The sequence below is a fragment of the Leuresthes tenuis genome, unplaced genomic scaffold (assembly GCF_036924035.1).
Source record: "Leuresthes tenuis unplaced genomic scaffold, fLeuTen1.0.hap1 SCAF_4, whole genome shotgun sequence".
Classification (NCBI taxonomy): Eukaryota; Metazoa; Chordata; class Actinopteri; order Atheriniformes; family Atherinopsidae; genus Leuresthes; species Leuresthes tenuis.
In genome coordinates this window covers 19,481,159-19,499,332 of record NW_027325358.1, presented here as the reverse complement: position 1 = coordinate 19,499,332, position 18,174 = coordinate 19,481,159, and the positions used below count along the sequence as shown (strand labels likewise).

The 18,174-nt window shown below is 40.0% G+C and overlaps 2 protein-coding genes across 2 annotated transcripts; one reads left to right on the top strand and one right to left on the bottom strand.

Annotated features, from left to right (window-relative positions):
• Window positions 1-2,125: 2,125 nt before the first annotated feature.
• On the bottom strand, window positions 2,126-7,533 carry LOC140305051 (tetratricopeptide repeat protein 39B-like). The gene is made up of 18 exons (XM_072383829.1): window positions 7,504-7,533; window positions 6,653-6,684; window positions 6,230-6,334; window positions 5,776-5,907; window positions 5,458-5,534; window positions 5,216-5,345; window positions 4,988-5,093; window positions 4,632-4,697; window positions 4,439-4,547; window positions 4,269-4,336; window positions 4,124-4,183; window positions 3,854-4,015; window positions 3,672-3,763; window positions 3,445-3,565; window positions 3,228-3,339; window positions 3,027-3,144; window positions 2,475-2,591; window positions 2,126-2,244 (listed from the first exon to the last, which is right to left on the bottom strand). Exons 1-18 carry the CDS (start codon window positions 7,531-7,533, stop codon window positions 2,130-2,132), a joined length of 1,752 nt encoding a protein of 583 aa, XP_072239930.1. The 3' UTR covers window positions 2,126-2,129.
• A 5,776-nt stretch (window positions 7,534-13,309) lies between these two features.
• snapc3 (small nuclear RNA activating complex, polypeptide 3) lies at window positions 13,310-18,115 on the top strand. Its single transcript, XM_072384968.1, has 9 exons — window positions 13,310-13,556; window positions 15,244-15,327; window positions 15,430-15,508; window positions 15,637-15,741; window positions 15,857-16,006; window positions 16,125-16,207; window positions 16,348-16,506; window positions 17,661-17,768; window positions 17,852-18,115. The coding sequence occupies exons 1-9, from the start codon at window positions 13,324-13,326 to the stop codon at window positions 17,997-17,999; spliced, it is 1,149 nt and encodes a 382-aa protein (XP_072241069.1). The 5' UTR covers window positions 13,310-13,323; the 3' UTR covers window positions 18,000-18,115.
• Window positions 18,116-18,174: the final 59 nt, after the last annotated feature.

Below are 18,174 nucleotides of genomic sequence, written 5' to 3'. Positions count from 1 at the left end.
TACAGTAGAGAACCTTAACCTCTTCCCTTCTGTAGACTCCAAAAAAGTACATCATGCCTTTATCTCATACATATCTTTATTTAGGTTTGTTTTAGGTTTATTTAATTTCTCAAACACGTTAGCACCTTCTTACCTCTCCCAAGAGATCATTGAGGTCAGGTGATCAGATGCTCTTGGCTGTACAGGGGAGCAGATTAAAGCACAGAAGAGATTGGACTTTTGCTGTAGTTGCATCTAAATGTTTGATAGTATGCCAGACCTGATTGATGCTGTATGACCATGGAAAGGTCAGTCTGGTGATTGATATATAAATATATATATATATTTATATTTATTACCGGTGGGTTCAGAGGAAACATAGGACATTTCAACATGGCACCAGCATGTCTGGACTTTCCTTATGGAAACCATATCAAGAAAATAACACCTGAAGACTGACATACTGTTTTGCACATACCTTAGGGTATAAATAGGACATGGTTTCTTTGTTTGAGGTCTTACCTCTGATGTATGTGTGCTGTATGACCCTGTGTACACAGTATTAAAGAATATTCTCCACTCCAGCCTCATCTACTTTGACTCTTGGTCCTGATGACAACAGAACGGCTGCTCAGGAAACCCTCCTTACAATGTTGGAACAGCCCGTCCATTCACCTCAGGACCTCACCAACACGGTCTCAAAAGCCATGTGAAAATGTACATTTATACCTTGGCTTTTAAACCAGACTGAGTAATGGACTTTTGCATCCATACGCTTCTGTAGTAATAAGTTACACTTCACCGAAACATTTTAGGTTCATAGACTTTAAAGTCCACGAAAAGCAAATTCAGACATGAACTTCGAAAGCAATTACTAAAAAGGTTGAGTACTATATTTGTTTGCAAATTTTGAAATGTTTACATCAGCTTTTGCTCCCTGGATACTCTGGGTTAGTCAGAATACCTGGCACAATGGGTACTGCATTATAGGTGAGCCTGCCTCTAACACTACCGTTAACAATAACAGAGCAAAACATGAAACTAACCAACTCTGCCATCTTTTTGTCTGGGAATAATGACATCAAAAAGGGATTTCATTTAGTGAAACCCCAAGTAACAGAGCTTCAATGGGATTTTTAAGTTTTTCTCAATGCACGCAGAGCTGGGAGTTAAGTGTTTATGTCTAGAGCCACACTAGTGACAGCTGATGGTCACCACCATCATCACCGTCCTCTGCAACGGCCATTTTACACCTGATTTTACCAGCTTTCGCTGTAGACAGATGTCACTAATGGACATGTGAAACCTGACTACGCCCTGCTGCCCACCCATGCTTATCTTATGTTGAATCATTGTACATGGCTGTCAATGACTGGAAGGTTTTCGTTCTTACATCAATATTATTGGTAACTTATTCCACCGCTGGAAAGTGGACATAATAGTTGCCATTTGCTTTTGTGATGGCAAATCTATGGTGTCATGTCTTTGTTATGTTTGTGATATACGTTTTGAGCCGGTATACATCTTACCACTTGGCACCCCCGCTGTAAATGCCTCCAGCATCTCTGGACAGAGAACACCACTTGCTCTTTCACAATTTTAAAAAGACTAATTTGGGGTCAACACATTTTTGTTGCCAATATCACTGTTTTGCTAGAACAGTTTCCTTTGCCTAAAATTTCTACGGAGAATCATGTTCAAAGAATGTGCAACCTGTGGTGGTTTTGAGAGTCACAATGGCCCTCATTGATGTGCCAATAACTAATAGCTTAAAGCCCTAATCATAATTTTCTAACCCGAACAACACAGCTACGATTTTCAACTCTAAACCCAACCAGGAAGTGACAAATGTTTTAGTAGAGTGTTACTGTGTTATTAACCCAACAACAATACTTTACAAGACAATGTTATGAGTCATATCTCAGGGTATGAACGAACTTGGATGAGTCTTACTCTTAGATAAGATTTTGTATATTTTGAAAACATTTCAGTCATTATTTCAACACAACTCATACATACATTCATAGCTCTGACTTGCAAATACAGTGAAAGACTGGGGGGCTGACAATGAGGATTTCAAGTGCAATCAAAACAGAAGGCTGCAAACCGGACTGTGATACCCTCGGTCACTTTGCTGCAACCGGTTTCCTTTAAGCTGGTGTACGCGAAGGAGGAAATTTGGCTTCAAAAGAGCCCATGGTGTTGAGTGCTGCATGGATGCGGAAGTGTAGCCTCGACTCCATACTGTAGTCTTTGTAGTTCATCCTGCGTATTAATAAAAAAAACGACATAAAACACCACACACGTTTGCCATTTGTGTAACCTACAGTAATATATGCACTGGATTTTTCTCATGCTATGGGGATTTAATAAGCTTGCTTGTGACTGTGGACAAGAGACAACAGGGAACTGCCTGGTTCCATTTGAGCTCATTCACAACTCCAAATGAGATTGTTTGACTTCTTAAAAAAAGCAAAGTAGTATCGCACACTCACTTGGCATTTTCGATGACTGTGATGGCTTTATTGATGTCACCTCTTTGCTTGTGCAGAAGGCCCAGCTCATACATAGTATATGGGACCAGATAGCTGTCATGCTTGATGTCATTTTCTCTGCAGAAAAGAAAGCCATTTCAGAGATTTTCTACAGCCCATATAACAACCCCCAAATTATTTTTGGTGGTGCAGCAGCCTCCAGCACTTGATGAAAAGATCTTTCTATATTATTTCACAGTTACAAACAACATGCCAAGACAGCCTTTAGAGTGGTGAGACTTGGTGTTAATGTAATTAAATTTTATGGCATTTTTCCCCCCCAAACTGGACAAAAACACATATATACACACAAAATATATCAAACTGAATTGGCACCTTTTTTGTGCAATATTTGATCACATCTTGGAAATGTAGTTGAACTGAAATCATGTGCATTCCAAAAGAGCTGTTTACATGTAAAATTTTCTAAGAAATCCTGAGTACTTTTAAATACACTCACTAGACTCCCCCTCTACAGCTGTGTGCGTCGCAATGGCTTTAAGAGGACCTCACCTGGAAATGACTTGATTGAAGTAGGTCTCGGCCTGGTCCAGGCGCCCCAGCTGTCTCAGACACAGGCCCTTCAGCAGCTGGACAACACACTGGTCATCCAGTTGATACTCTGTTGCAGCTACACAGTGTTCAGACTTTTAGCTTCATATTTGTCCTGAATGAAGGTATTCTTTCAGTTTGAGGTTCCCGCTGTGGTCTCACCTGAATCATTACTGAGCTGCTTCTCTGCCCTCTCTAGAGTGGACAAGATGTTCTGAGTCAGCTCAGGCCTTTTGCCTACTACTGTGAAGCCGTTCCACACATACATCATTTCCTGCGGGGAGAAGATGTTTGTTTGAAAGTAAAAGTCAACTAATTTATTCATCCATTTGTTTAAAAGTCAGTTTTATTCACAAAGAATGTGTACACATGTTCTTACCAAAGCAGGGACGACAAGTTTCACAGGGTTGGGGGACGAGTATCTCCGAGCCTTCTTTGCTGCAAACTTCTCAGTTGGTATTGATTTGCCTGCAATTCTTACTCTGAAACCATCCACTTGCCTAAAAAATAAAAAAAATAAAAATACCCCACACGTTTTATTTACATGATATGGAAACGTACGACCACAGACACTAGAGATGAGCGATGGTTAACTTCTTAGTGCACCTGAATAATTCCACTATGTCTTCTCCGAGTTTAGTCACCTCTTCCTCTGGGAGCATGCTCAAGATAGCAGCTTTCTGAAACACGTAAGTGGCCTACAAGAAATGAAAGAGTTTGCTATGAGCAAAAACAAATGCAGAATAAGAACGTTGACCACGTGGCTAAGGGGCAAACTGCTACAATACCTGGGACCATTTGTTCTCCTTGCAGAGCAGGTTAGCGTATCGATACGCCTCCAACCAGTTTTGTTCAAAGGAGTAGGCCCACATCAGCTCCCAGTAGCACAGATGGTGAATCTGTCGCCACTCTTCCTGTGTTGCAATACATGCCAGGAACTTCTCCTGGGCCTGCAGAGAGAGCCAGACTCACTGAATTTGATTTATTTATTACAATTTTCTTAAGATCATGAGCAGCATTGTTATCAATGCGTACACCAAGACACTGCAAGTACTTACAAATGTGAAGTTCCCTTTAAGAACAGCAATTCTTGCTGTGTAGAAAAGCATTAGGGCTCCCTGTGGACAAATATCTTCAAATTATCTCAAAATTGAGTTTCACTGATGAGAAGAAAAAAATGTCAATAGCGTCAGAACTGCTCACATTGGGAAACTTCTCAGCAAAGGGTTTTAGCAAAGCTTCAGCCTCCGTTAGGTTTCCATCACCAATCCCTGAAGAAAGTTTCCAAATAATTTATGCACCCTTACAAAGTTCAGTAAAAGAAATACTGTTTCAAATACAAATGAGCAAGTCTGGAAAACCGGTCTGCTCACCAAGTATGATTGTTGTGTAGAGATGATACATCAGCAGAGTCAAAGTACTGAGGATAGATCGCAGGCTGTTGCTAGCTGCTCCTTCCCTCAACTCTGACAAACCCAGTTCCTGTGGCAAAGGAATTCATTTAATAACCTCTGCTGTAACAGTATTGGTGCTACAACAGTGACACGAGTTCTGTGTGTCACCTACCCGGTCTCCAGAGAAGCCCAGAAACTCCATCAGTCTGAGGACTCTTGATGGAAGCAGAGACAGCATCTGAAAACCACATGGTCAAGTTTTCTATTGCTGTAAGAAAAACGCCTCTCCTCTCATGCATCTACAAACACTACTGCACGTCACTAACACAACATGTCTTCTTTCCTGTAGTTTGTGCTCGTTGCCCCAACCCGTCCTTCATTTGTCACTTTGCAGGGATTTCTGGCTGCACAGCTGCATATTTTGATCTGCAGTTACTGCCTCAACAATCTGCCAAGATTTGTTTTTATGAATCAAAGAAAATTGAAAAACTTTTTGTTTTCTAGGTATGCATGTTTTATTGCTCTCACCAGATTAAAAGATCCAATGCCCATACTGACGCCGCCCCGAAAATGAATGTGAGTACTCGTCTGTTTGTCCACATCGTTAATGGAATATTCCATAGCCTGGCAATTCCTGGTTTGGACACATAACATCTTAATGTGCATCTAAGTTCATTTAAGTATGGCGGTGTTTTTTTTTTCTGCATATATTTGTTCAGAAAAATTATCCCACAGAAGAGCCCTCAACTTTCTTACTTGTAAATCAAATAACTGTGTCGCATTCCCATCCCTCCTTTGATGAAGCCGATTATACTTTCATCCAGGAAGGTGAGGGCAGCTTTCAGCATCAAAACTTCAGCGTAGCATAGCTCTGCGTGCATCTCTTCTGTCGGTGAGAAATATAAATCAAAGGTTAAATCCATCTTAATTCGGGAAGATGCACATTCCTTTTAAAACACCAGAACAAGTGTTAATATCACCAACTAAAGCTCGCTAACCTTCCGTCAGGCTGTCATCTGGTTGTCCATGCCACATGTTGGCCAAGGTTTCCATTATTCCGGTTTTCTTCCGAAACCTGAATAAAAGAAACAAAACAGGCTGTGTTGGAAGTGGGAGACAAATTCTTCAAAAAGAAGAACATTCTTAAATTAGACAGAAACTTTTAGTAAAAATGATTGAACCTTAAACACGCCATATTCGTCAGATAAACATCTTATATGCACAATTATCAGGCAACTGCATTAGCAGTACATTATTACTTGCCTAATAAATGTTTACATTGTTTACAAGTAGTTACATATCAAGCCACGCTGTACCTCTGGCAGGTGTGCAGGGATTCCCTCAGTGATGTCATGGCAGCGTTCATGTCCTTTGGGTCAAAGGTCATGGCAGCCTGCATCACCAAGATGCTGCTGTAGCCCATAGCATGGTACATACTGTGACGCTTCCTAAAGGACAGAAATGCAACGAGCTTCAGATATCAATAATCCGCTCATGCAAAGGTTCTCTTTATTTTTAGGTTTCTTCCTCCGTCACAGAAGCATAGAGACACACAATACGGACGTGTTTGTTTTTCATTATGTATGAAATTAAAAAAAGATGCGTTTTTATTTCACACCTGTAGACGTGTATCAAACTCATATACAGTGACTATACGAAGTTTAAAGATCCATATGAATACAGTCCAAATACAGATGCACACATACATTGTTATAATAAACCAATTGGCAATAAATAACACAGAAGTCGTCCTCAGCAACAGTTACTCACCGGGGTTTTAAAACCGTCAATGCCTCTGCAAACTTGTTGTTCAGAAAGAGATGCAGGGCAGAGGTGCATTCCTCCAGCGTCTTGTCCAGATCCATTTGAGGTAATCTGTGATTGGAGCATGAAAACTGAAATCATTTACGCCACAAAATAGCAATGTGTTTGCTGTATGCTAAAGTAGAAGCAAAGGAGACTACATGTTGCGGCCACTGCATTTCTGAAACAGAACGTCTGACCTGTGGGTTGTGTGGTGCATTATATGTACATGTCACGGTATGAGGCCTCATTGGAATCGGATGTGGATTTGAGAGATTATGCATTTTCTTTGTTAAGTCCAGTTTCTCATTGCATCATGCGTCAGTCACTAAAATCAATACACGCACCCTCGTATGAATCCTGCAATTGCGTCATTTAAACGGAACTCACATTTCATCCTCACTGATATGATCCAAGTCCACCTGAAAGAAAACAAGAGAATGAGTCATATTGTGCAAAAAAAACAAACAAACAAAAAAAAACGTTTAGTGTCCAAGCATGTTTTTCATTGTATCCATAAAAATAATGTATTTTTTTAAAACTACGCAGAGGTCTGTCCCTGCTCCAACACAAGTGATTGAAACTACGGGGAAGCTCCTCCTCAATGTCTGCAGAGGGCAGGTCGCATGGATTGGAATCAGGTGTGGATGATTTCAAACCTGCAGAGTCCCCAGGACCAGGAAAGAAAAACTTTATAGGCCAAGGCCAAAGTAATTGATGTGACGCTTTCATTCCTTCTAAACTTCAAATCAGCATTTTAAAGTTAATATCGCCCCCATTTCCACCCCACCTTTTTTTTCCTCTTTTTTTTAAACATTCGATATGGTAGGGTTTTTTTGCGTGTAGGCTACGTCTTGCACTTGACAATAATCTTAACATTTGAAATAGTAACATAATGCCAATCCTGTTCAGAATGAGCTTTTACAGGCAAATAATAATAATTAGAATAATGAAAAACGTTTTCAGGGATTAAAAAAGAACCAGAGAGTATCGACCAAAAAATAAATAAAATTAGATGAACAAGCTGCCATCGATGGATGGAGGGATGAGGGGAAAAATGTAGATTAAGCCTCCTAAACTTAAAACCGGTTTAAATTATTGCAGGTGAATGACACTGACAGTTTTGCAGTTTTCTTGCATTCTTCTGAAATTATTTTAATGACAACACAACGTTATTTTAAGCAGTAATGATAAAAAAAATGGAAAAAGGGGAATTGCTGGACTTTTTAAACAAGACTTACCTGGTGCAGTGAACTTCCTTTCGTCTCCATTGGATTTCGTTGTCTGACAAGAGGTCGCAGTAAGTCTGAATAGAGAGGAGAGTGATGTATTTCCCAGCAGCGCGACACTGCAAGCGTTCTTTTTACACACACAGAGAGAGAGAAGTGAATTTGCCCTCTCCTCCATTTTATAACCTTAAAAGTCGGGAGTGGCCTTGATGTGCAGACTCAGCCCACAGGACGTTTCTCCTGGTTCTTCTTCATGCCTCTTTTTTTCCTCCTCAGGCTCACGGTATCTGCTCATTGGGCTCAATCCTGACGAAAAGAAGTCCGTCCAGATTTTAGAAAGACAAACTCTTGTTGAAGCCTGCCGCTTAAAATGGAGCTGATTATTAAAGTGTGAAATTATTCTTTTTCCAGCTTTCTGAAAAGTTTTCACAACAATGAAAACCAGAAGCAGATCTCTTTGAGTCCAGAGCAGAAACTGCACAAGTGGATTTGTTAACATTAACGATGAAACCGTGTTTGGTTGGTTTTTCTACATAGGAAGACGATTGTATTAACCGTAAATGTGGAAGGCAACATCTGGCTCAAACAGTGCTGTCACCACTGTAAAATGAACACATTTTTGTATAATGTTTAGAATTATTCGATTTACTTTAGGCAGTGCAGGCGGATACACAGCTTGTTGGGATTGTCAACATTAAACCGCACAGATTTAGGAAAATTGCTCTCGGACTGAAATTCAGATGATATTATATCCAGTCAGCAATGATGAAAACGTATTTGTCATCTTTATTTTTCTTCAGATGTGTGAACCAAACATCTGGTTAGTGTCAGAGAAATCTGTGGTCTTCCACAGTCCAATTTTCTTGTGATCAATGATGATTCTGTTCCCCTCCTACGTAACACGTAGAGCAGGGATTTCCAAAGTCGGTCCTCGAGGTCCGCTGTCCTTCAGGTTTTAGATGTTTCCCTGCTTCAACACACCTGATTCAGATGAAATTGATCTCTTTAAAAGATTGGTAAGTTTTGCTCGAGCCTACTAATAATGCATTGATCTGAATCAGGTGTGCTGAAGCAGGGAAACATCTAAAAACATCCCCGAGACGACAGCTGTCAATATACAGCTGTCATTAATAGACTCTCTTTCTTTATTTCTTTTTTTTTACGTCTTTAACTTTAGACTTTGCACTCGGAAAGCTTTTTATGAGACTGATGATTTTCACGGAAAATATATTATCTTCTACTGCTACATGTACCTTGTGGTAAAGCCTATTCTCAGTTGCTATTCTCTTGTCTGAACTGAGCCAATAAAGAATGGAAGGTCAATGATGGCCGGTGTCACTGAGAATGTTTCTGTTCTTTGGTCATTGCTGTCTTGTTTTGGCTTCCCTAATATCTAAAGCCATGGAAACCATGTGATAAGTGGTACCTGTGTGCAGGCAGTATATGAGAATCTGTCTTCGTCATTATTTAGCTTTCTTTCTCACTGTCAAACATCAGTGGTGTAGTGATTCTCTTCCAAGGTCCTGGTCTGAACACACATGTTGGACTTTCCAGTCTCACTTTACTGATCTTCTCTGAGGAGTAGGATTTCATTCCCGCAACAATAATGACACCCCCAGACAGAGGAAGAACAGTTAAACTGGGATCACATCGTTCATCTCTTTGTGTAATATTGGATCATTTTATTCTCTCGGAACTAAAATGTATGTCTTAAGTTACACCATCAAAACAATAATGAAAATAATAACATTCCACATATTTCACATATCAAGGTCAGCTGTTAAAGGTCGTTGGTTGATGTTAGAAAAAGATCATGAGTTCATGGTAGCTCAATGGGTGGAGTGGGTGCCTGGTGTACAGAAGCTTAAGCTCCTAGTTGCAGCTACCCTGGGTTTGAGTCCCTCTGTTGCATGTCATGCTCTTCTTTTGCCCTCTTTGAGGACTCACAACTTTCTAATAAAGACCACTAGTGTCTATTGAACAATGAAAAACACCTTCCATCATTTAGATGTTCCAAATAAAACAATAAAATGCATTTTATTGCAAAGTGATGCTTTGGTGGTACCCTCTGCATTCAAAACAAACACAGCGGCCGTGAACACAGGTTGACTTTAACCTTCATTGTTCATTGTATTTCATAACTTTATTTCACGTGTTTGCAAAGAATATCTGAAAAGGTTAAAAATCCAGTTAACTAGAAACTAACGCTCAGATGAAGGAGTGACGTGTAAAAGCAGCCAAAGTGATTGGGGGGCGAATTCCCAGAACTTTGCCATATCAGGTTACTCAACTACAACAACACAATGGGTGTGTTGTTTAGATTTTGCTACCATTTCTGCTTATCTGCACACATGTGACGTCCTGGCCTAAATCATTATTTCTGGTGGTTTTGTCATCTCTTCTTCAGCGTCACTGTAGGGAACTGACGTCACTGAGTGATATAGCCTGCAGTGAAGTCTGGGAATGGTTAGATATGAAAGCAAAAAGAGAGAAAAAATATGCATTCCTGCAAACCAAGCCCCAAATAGTCTTCAACAGGTTTTTAAATGTTTCAGCTTGACCTTGGAGCCCCATCTTACATTTGATGACAGCATTCTATCATGAATTAAAAAAATCGAAATAAAACTCAAGTAAAAAATGAGCTTTTTATTTTTAAAAAAGATAAGCCGGGGTTTTAATAGATTAATAAGCACACAAAGAGAGAAAGTTAAAGTTAAAGTTAAAACATGCAATTATGTATTTAACTGAAAAAAATATATACATTTTTTTCAATGATGAAACCTTATTGTAGATATCTAAAAAATACCATAAGATCTTTTTCACAGCAGGTCATTTTGACTTCTCAGAGAAGGAAAAGCGGGATTTATAACATTAACGATGGCTCACGTCCATTCAGTGTCTCATACAGAAAATACATGTGTGCCATCATTAAGGCACACATGCATTTTCTGCTGTAATGTTTCAAAATGTCTGCAGTAAAAAAGATAAAAGGTCTACTGTATACTGACAGATTTGATGTGATCTGCTCTGGCAAGTTATCTTGTTTTTCACAAGATGGACGACAACACCAAACCGATGCAGAACGGGAATATCATCATAAACATCTTCATTTTAGGTCTTTAGATGCTGCGGAGCAGATCAGCATATTCACTGATCTCCATTCACTAAACAAGGAGGGAGATGTAGGGCCATATAGAGCAACCTTTAAAGCAAGAACTTTTAAATGTACAATTTCAGGTACCACACAGATGAGTTTTAAAAAAGCTATAACTCCCTGGATGGGTCTTCCCAGAAGTATGTTCAAACCAGGGAGTGGACCCTGTCCAAAATAATGGACCGTATGAGTGAGAATCTAAAACAAATAATTAAAGGACAAAAACAAGCAATTGTACCTTTTCTTATTGTGAAATATCAGAATACTGTATCTATATTTTTCATCCTTGGACACTGATTTGAATGAAATCATCATAATATCATAAGAAATTAGACTTTTGGTGGATGCCACTGGCCTAAGTCATTAAATGCTACAAATGTTGCAATGAATATTTCATATTTTTATGTTGAATACCTGAAAAGTAGGCTAAAAAGAGACTGACAAGAAACTTTGACTATCAGAGATGTAGAGAAGCAAAAAATAAGCATAAGTAGACTGAAACAGGAAAAAGAATGAAATCAAGTAAAGGACTGGAGGCATTGGAGGAAAAGGCTTTGCCCCAACAAATCAATGTTTGTCATCAAGGGACAAAGCAACACAATGGATCTGTTACTTACATTTTGTCATAATTTCTGCTTATCTACATACATGTGACATCTCATTTAAAATAATTATTTCTGGTGGTTTTGTCATTTTTCCTGCTGCACCATACTCGGCTTATTCAAGATCCACTGAAGGGAACTGATGGACTGTGAAGGCCTACAGTAAAATTTGCAAGATGAACAGCTTATGACTAGTTATTCATGTATTTTCCAAGTGACATGTCATTTATCCAAGCCTAAACTTCAGGGGCTGCTGTTTAAATTGACTGAATTTAAATTAAGATTGGATTTGGATTGACTCGCTCCTGCATCATTGTGGATGCTACACTGACCCGGCTGCCAGTTTCTCTCTCCACTTTCCCACTACATATAAACAAGACACCCAAATTAGTCAAAACGTCTGCATAAAAGGCTGCAATTCATCTTTAATTCATAGTTGACAATCCACCAAATTATGGCGGAGAACAATGGTCTCAGGGTTAGATGTGCCAATTATCATCCCAGCTCCGTCACACTCACCTATACAAAGCACCTCAGTGCAAACTGAGTTGTCTGCTTGATGAAGCCAACAAGAATACATCATCTGAACACCCTCTGCCCCTTTTCTACTTATAGAAATTTAGTTCATTCAAGTTAGGAATAGGACTATAATGTGTTTTCAACAGGTGGCAACGTGGATGTGTTAAATGCGGAGGACAAAATTTGTGTATTTACCTGCATGTACATGACAATAAAATCTTAATCTTAATCTTAATCTTAATCTCAATCTTAATCTTAATCTTAATGTGTGACAAAGGGCAGCCCTGTAGGATACTAGTCTGATTGAAGAGAAATTCCTGATTTCCATGTGGGCAAATTGATTTTGGCTTTGCAAGTACATGCAGCCACGGTTCCACACTTCACTCCCAAAGGTAGAGGTAACGTTCCGATATACTGGTTTGCCAACCACCTTTTCAAGCAATAGAAATGGAAGAGACATGAGCATAATGTTTTTTTCTGCCCAGTGTTTTTGTGATTCCCTCCCACAAATGTATCGCCATACGAGAGTCCTTGTACTCTATCAGCAAAGAACTGTAGATTTGTGGATATGTGAATATTCTCTTGGCGACACCCCTTGTCGGTAGGACACCTTGAAACAAGTGCCAACATTGTCTCTTCTTTTTCTGACATATTCTTTTGGTGCCACCTTTTGAACAGGAGTTCAATGACTAGCCGGCTTGCTTACAATAAGCACAGTCACTGCAGTACAGTATATATATATATATATATATATATATATATATATATATATATATATATATATATATATATATATATCAATATCAGTAAAATGATTGACTTCTCTATACCATCCAAATGTACATTCTATGAACATCCTCAAAAGGTTCTGTAAAGGTTATTTTGTGAAATCTTCAGAGTACCTTCAGGGCATTTTCCCTAAATGGAAATGGAAAAAAAAAATTATATTTGATTGATTATTGATAAGAGTTGGTATATAGTCACGAGGTGAGTGGGACTGTGTGTATCTTAACTGAATGGAAGGTCGTATTATTGAGGCATTGAATGATGATAGTGAGAGGTGAAGGAGCTGTTCTTGAAGCCAGATGATAATGGATAAACCACAAAGAACAAAAAAATATCAAAACATTTCCAACATGTTTTTTTTTTTCATTTTCTTAAAGTCAATGTTCTGGTAGAAAATATAAAACTTTCCAAATAGCCTTCAGCGTACAATTTGTTAGATATAGTAAAAGGTTCTGCAAGAAAACATGCACATTCTCAGAAAAGAATAATATAATGAGGGATAGTCATATTGACCACAGGCTTCCCCCAGTTGGTATGATGATAACATTAATAGGCTACAATGACTCAGTGCGGTACAGTGCAGTGACAAAGTGTATCATATAGAATTTAGATCCTTGAAGGCTGTATCCACCCCTTGTTACCGTTGTTGTAGTATGACTTTTCAGCAAGAGGCAACAGAAGTCTGAAAACTACATTACCCGTGATCCTCCTCGCGGTGCCTCGTTCTTTTTCTTCTTCTTCTGTTCCCCCCGCCCATCATACTCCGGAATCATGGCGGTATCCGAACAGTCGACAGATCCAAACACGAGCGTTCCTGATTATGAGTTTACAAACGTCAACACTAAACCTTTTCACATCGGCTCTTTCAGAAACCAGTGGCTGAGTAGACTGAGGCCAAAAGACTATTCATACACAGAGGAGGACAAGGAGACGTTTGATGCTAACTTTGCCGCAGAGATGGGAGTCGATGCGGACACCATGGCTCAGTTGAAATCCGTCTGCAGGTATTCAGACGTCAGGCTAACGTTTAGTTACACCATTTACAAAAATATTAAAGGTTTGCTTGAGTTATGTCTGACTGTATTATATATTCTATATAAAAAGAATGGCAGGCTTTTGCTAGTCGAACAGTTGAAGTTAATTTCAGGCCAGGTACAACTTGATGAAACATACAGCGAATTACCTGTATGTATTAATGTACAGACGCGTTAACGTAAAAGGATTTCACAAAAGCTTTATTTCTGTTTCTGTTATTTCTGTTGCTCAGGGAGTAATCAAATTAGAGAAAAAGAAACAACATAATAAGACTATTGGTGTAAAGTTCCACATGATAAAACATGTATACTTGTTCCATTTTTGACATACCCAAGCATTTGTGTTTGAGTGGAAAGAGAATATAAGGTCATTCTCAGCTTCTTTAAACCTAAGCTGACATCCTAAATGATTTGTATGCCATCAGTCCTTCAGAATCAACCGATCACTGATTGCTTTATTTGGTATACATGCTCGACAGTTCTTTGACACAAACATCCGGCCACCCATGTACCCAGGCATCTGAGAGGGGAAGAACGGTTGTTGTAGTAACTGAATGTGGCCTTGCTGTCGACCATGACGGGCAACTCCATGCTTGCAGGATTTGGAAGATTACAACCACAAGATAGTATGTAGAAGAAGACTCTGGATAACAAACATTGTGGTTTGCTTGGATAGTTGTCCATGCCAGACAGACTCAATTGAGTTAATCAGACATGGTTCATCTAGTGGAATCTTTATGATCTCGAGGGTCTCCAAAGACTTGTCATTGGAAGTAATCCATCCCGTCTTGTTATGCAAGTTCAGAAACTACTGTCGGATGCACCTGACCTTCGATTCCACAGGAGTCGCCTCATGACAAACTGTCCTGCCATCATCGTCAGTATAGCCACAGGCCTCAGGAGTACCTCGAGAAATCAATTTTCCCTCAAGAGAGTCCTCTGCTGTCTCTAGAAATTCAACCTGAAACTGTATTACACAAGGAAGAAGCCATAAATCAACCCTGCGCAGAAATGCTGCAGTTTTCTCCGGCTCGTCTCAGACTGACAGACGGCAGACACGGTCGGATGGCGCCGTGTTTCAGTTGCTTTTGGGGAAAATGGACGTTGGTAGTAAAGGTGCAAACAAATAACTTTGAGCGTCTGTAAGAGAGGTTTATGATTTGTCTGACAGTTTTACATTGTTTGCCCGTCAACTCTCTAATACAAAATCAATTGCTTGTTTTGTAGAGTTTCCAATAGGTTCTTCAGAAATCCTTCCCTCCATTTATCACCATAAACACCACCAAGCTGCTTTTAAGGCACAGAAGGAGGAACCTGACGTGGGTTACTTTGGTCTTTGGTAAAACAGTTAAACAATATATCTCAAGTTTAATCATGAGGTCAAGCTGAGGAGAAAGGATTAAATACTTTGAAAGGAAATCTTAAGGACAACACTCAAGGGTGTTTTAATCAGCCAATTCCGTAATTAAGGAATCTTTCATTCACAATATGAAGAAAGATCCTAACCTGAACCGGCCCCCCGTTTTTTAAAGAATCATTTTTTTAAAGCTATTATTTAGTTGCAAGTATTTAGCTGCCAGTTTTGTTCTTCACTTCCTTTTGTCCATCGTTACCAAATCTGATAATAATCTTGAGTTTGTGTGTTTTTTCTCTGAAGTCCCGAGTCACTTCGTTGCCATCCTGAAGATCAGCAGCCCGACACGGAAGTTGTGCCTCCAGACCCAACACTGAAAACACTCATGTATGAGCCCTCTTCACCTAATACGAACCGTGCAGCCTCAAATCCTCCGTTGGCTTGATTAAGTGTCTGTTTTTTCTTCTTCTTTTTTTTTTTACTAAACAGACAAAGGAAAAAGAAGCAAGATCACAGAGCTTCTCTAATAATCCAAAAGAACAGACATGATCTCTATGCTGATGAACTGGTGGGTGAATTAAGCATCACTGAAATGACATTGTCCTGTTAGAAAGCTCCGTTAATTCTTGTTTTAAAAGGTGTTATTTTTTCTTTTGTATACCCACCGATTTGCTCATCGCTCTGTGTCATATCCAGGAGCGCTTAACTGTCGGTAGGACACCAGGAACAAAGGCCGACATGGTCCCCGAAGGAGAAGTCATCCTAACCATCAACATCTACTACCCGGCAGCTTTCGACAAAGTGAGCATTCATCTCCGTTTTCGTCAAAGCGCCTCCGGCCTTCAGTATTCCATAGACGTTCATTCCTGAATGTTGCCTTTGTGGACCTGACATTTCCCTGTCAAACTTTGCACAGTTTAACTACATCAGGCCCCACATGACTCTGCTGATGACCGGCACCCACAACCTGGCTGAGCTCAGGGATGCTATTTGCTGTGTCAGCGACTTACAAGTGTGCGGCGAGTTCAGCAAGACACCAGACATGGCGCCAGAGTTCATCAGCAAAGTAACTACACGTTGTTTATACCTTTAAACCAAAGAACTTATTTTACGGGAAAATAAAAACGTTGTGCAGTCGATGGATGTGACCTAAAGGGGGGCCATCTTGATGTGTTCCGTTTCAGGATCATTATAAATCGGCCTTCTTTTTCTTGGAAGGAGTTTTCTACAATGACATGCGATTTCCTGAGTGCCAGGACATCAGCATGTAAGTTTTACCCGATGAGTGAGAGTTTATCCCAGGGTTACCGTACTCTCTTGCATTTGAACCTACAACACCAGCCTTCCATGTGTGCTGCATGAATTCCCGCGACCTGCGATTCCCATCTCCTTGTGTTTGTTATCCAGAACTACTATAGAATGGGCAAAGTCCCATAACTTCCCTTCGTACAGCCAGGCCAAGATGGAGGACACGCGGCTTGAGGACCTTACAGTGAAAGTGGGATTCCCGTACCTCTACTGTCACCAGGGAGACTGCGAACATCTCGTCATCATCACAGACGTCAGGTCAGTGCTGACCTCACTGAAAGGAAAGGCTCAGGGGAGAGATCTGAGATAACAACTTTGCACAAAACATCTATTAACACATTTTTACCGCAGTAGCAAACAAAAAATGGATTCACAGTATATTTAGGTAACGAATGGATGGCACCGCACATCAAACCAAGGAGAAAAGTGTGTTAAAAGTTCCCCACGTCCACATTTTTGGACTGACATTCGCAGTTCTCACAGGTGAATCCTCAGGTGTTCAGTTTGCCACGCGGTTCATCACAACTGTGTCTTTGTTTTTTCTTTTTAGAACTGGCACAAAATTTGGTATCGATATGGGATGAATCCTGACTATTTTGTCGCTCATCCGCACACAGAGACACAAGCATGACTTTACATAATTATCCACATTCTTGTCAGTATTGGATCACTAAGCAACTGTTACTTTGTCGAACCGAAAGGGGACAAAAAAAAACAAGTTTGTTTGACCAAAATTGTACCAGATACAGCTTCTCCAAACCAGAATAACACTCGGAGGATGCGATTAGGTTTTTTTAAAATATATGCTCAACCAAGCCTAATAGATCCAAGTATTCTGAACATTGTAGGTTTCTGTAAAAACAGTTGAGCACAAGTGCAAATTACTGCATGTCAGAAAACTTAGTAAGTTTTAGGAAAGATTATTTGACTTGGATTTATCTAAGAAGTTGATGCTTTTAGCGTGTGGAAGCCTTTTGGACCGAGACCAGATCACTACGTCCATCTAATATACAGTCTATGGGACACACCCAGCACTGCTGGGACGAAAGAGTAGCATTGACTGGGAGTTTTAAAAGCCACTATTGAATCCTATACAGTGTGCCTTTATAAACCGATAAGACTACAGAGTACTACTGCATAAAGGTGATTTTTGTCAGCACTAAGCCTTCGACATCACGCTCTTCAGATATCTGTAGGACTAGTGGAAGCTTTTGAAATAAAGCGCCTCTTTGTCAGACAGGCTTGGACTCGTCTCAGAGGGCTTTAAAGCTAAATGTAAATGTATTGCAAATGCCTCGGAGCCGATGCAGTTGCCTTAAACTCTCACGAAACCTCCGAGCATCACAAATGTGAGACCAATTTATTCCAATAGTCTCTAAGAGATCCTCTGTCATTTCTTTCTCCCCTCACAGACTGGCTCACAAGAACGACTGCTTGGATAAGAAGCTGTACCCGCTTCTCATGCACAAGCACAGAATTGTTACCCAGAAGTGTGCCGTTTGTCACGTCTTCATTGGCAGGTGTGTAAAGATAAGGAGTTGCTGGTTGCAGCGTTGGGGTTTTTGAAAACCGATCACTTACCCGACGTCCGATTTGCTTTCAGATGGTACACCACCAACGACAAGTTCGCCCCCAGTGATCCGTGTCTGTTCTGTGACAAATGCTTCCGGATGCTGCACTACGATGCCCAAGGCAACAAACTGGGAGAGTTCCTGGCTTATCCTTACGTTGATCGGGGTGCGTTTAACTGATGCTCTTCATTGAAGGGCTCAGATGGCGCAATGCTGTATAATACAGTTAAATGTTTTATATTTCAGAAAGAAATGTGTTAAATGTTGGAATGTTTACTTTCCTTTAAACATTTTAAAAAAAAAAAAAGGTACTTTTGAGTTTACTGATTTTTCGGTTTCAGAGAAACGTTTAACG

Bases quoted from the DNA above. Each gene is read 5' to 3' on its own strand.
- LOC140305051 (XM_072383829.1), bottom strand. From the start codon at position 7,533: ATGGAGACGAAAGGAAGTTCACTGCACCAG. The intron at 5,908-6,229 runs GTGAGTAACTGT...TCTGTCCTTTAG, and splicing joins TTGACGGTTTTAAAACCCCG to GAAGCGTCACAGTATGTACC. The intron at 3,566-3,671 runs GTGCACTAAGAA...TTTATTTTTTAG, and splicing joins GACATAGTGGAATTATTCAG to GCAAGTGGATGGTTTCAGAG.
- snapc3 (XM_072384968.1), top strand. From the start codon at position 13,324: ATGGCGGTATCCGAACAGTCGACAGATCCAAACACGAGCGTTCCTGAT. The intron at 15,509-15,636 runs GTGGGTGAATTA...TGTCATATCCAG, and splicing joins ATCTCTATGCTGATGAACTG to GAGCGCTTAACTGTCGGTAG. The intron at 16,007-16,124 runs GTAACTACACGT...GTTCCGTTTCAG, and splicing joins CGCCAGAGTTCATCAGCAAA to GATCATTATAAATCGGCCTT.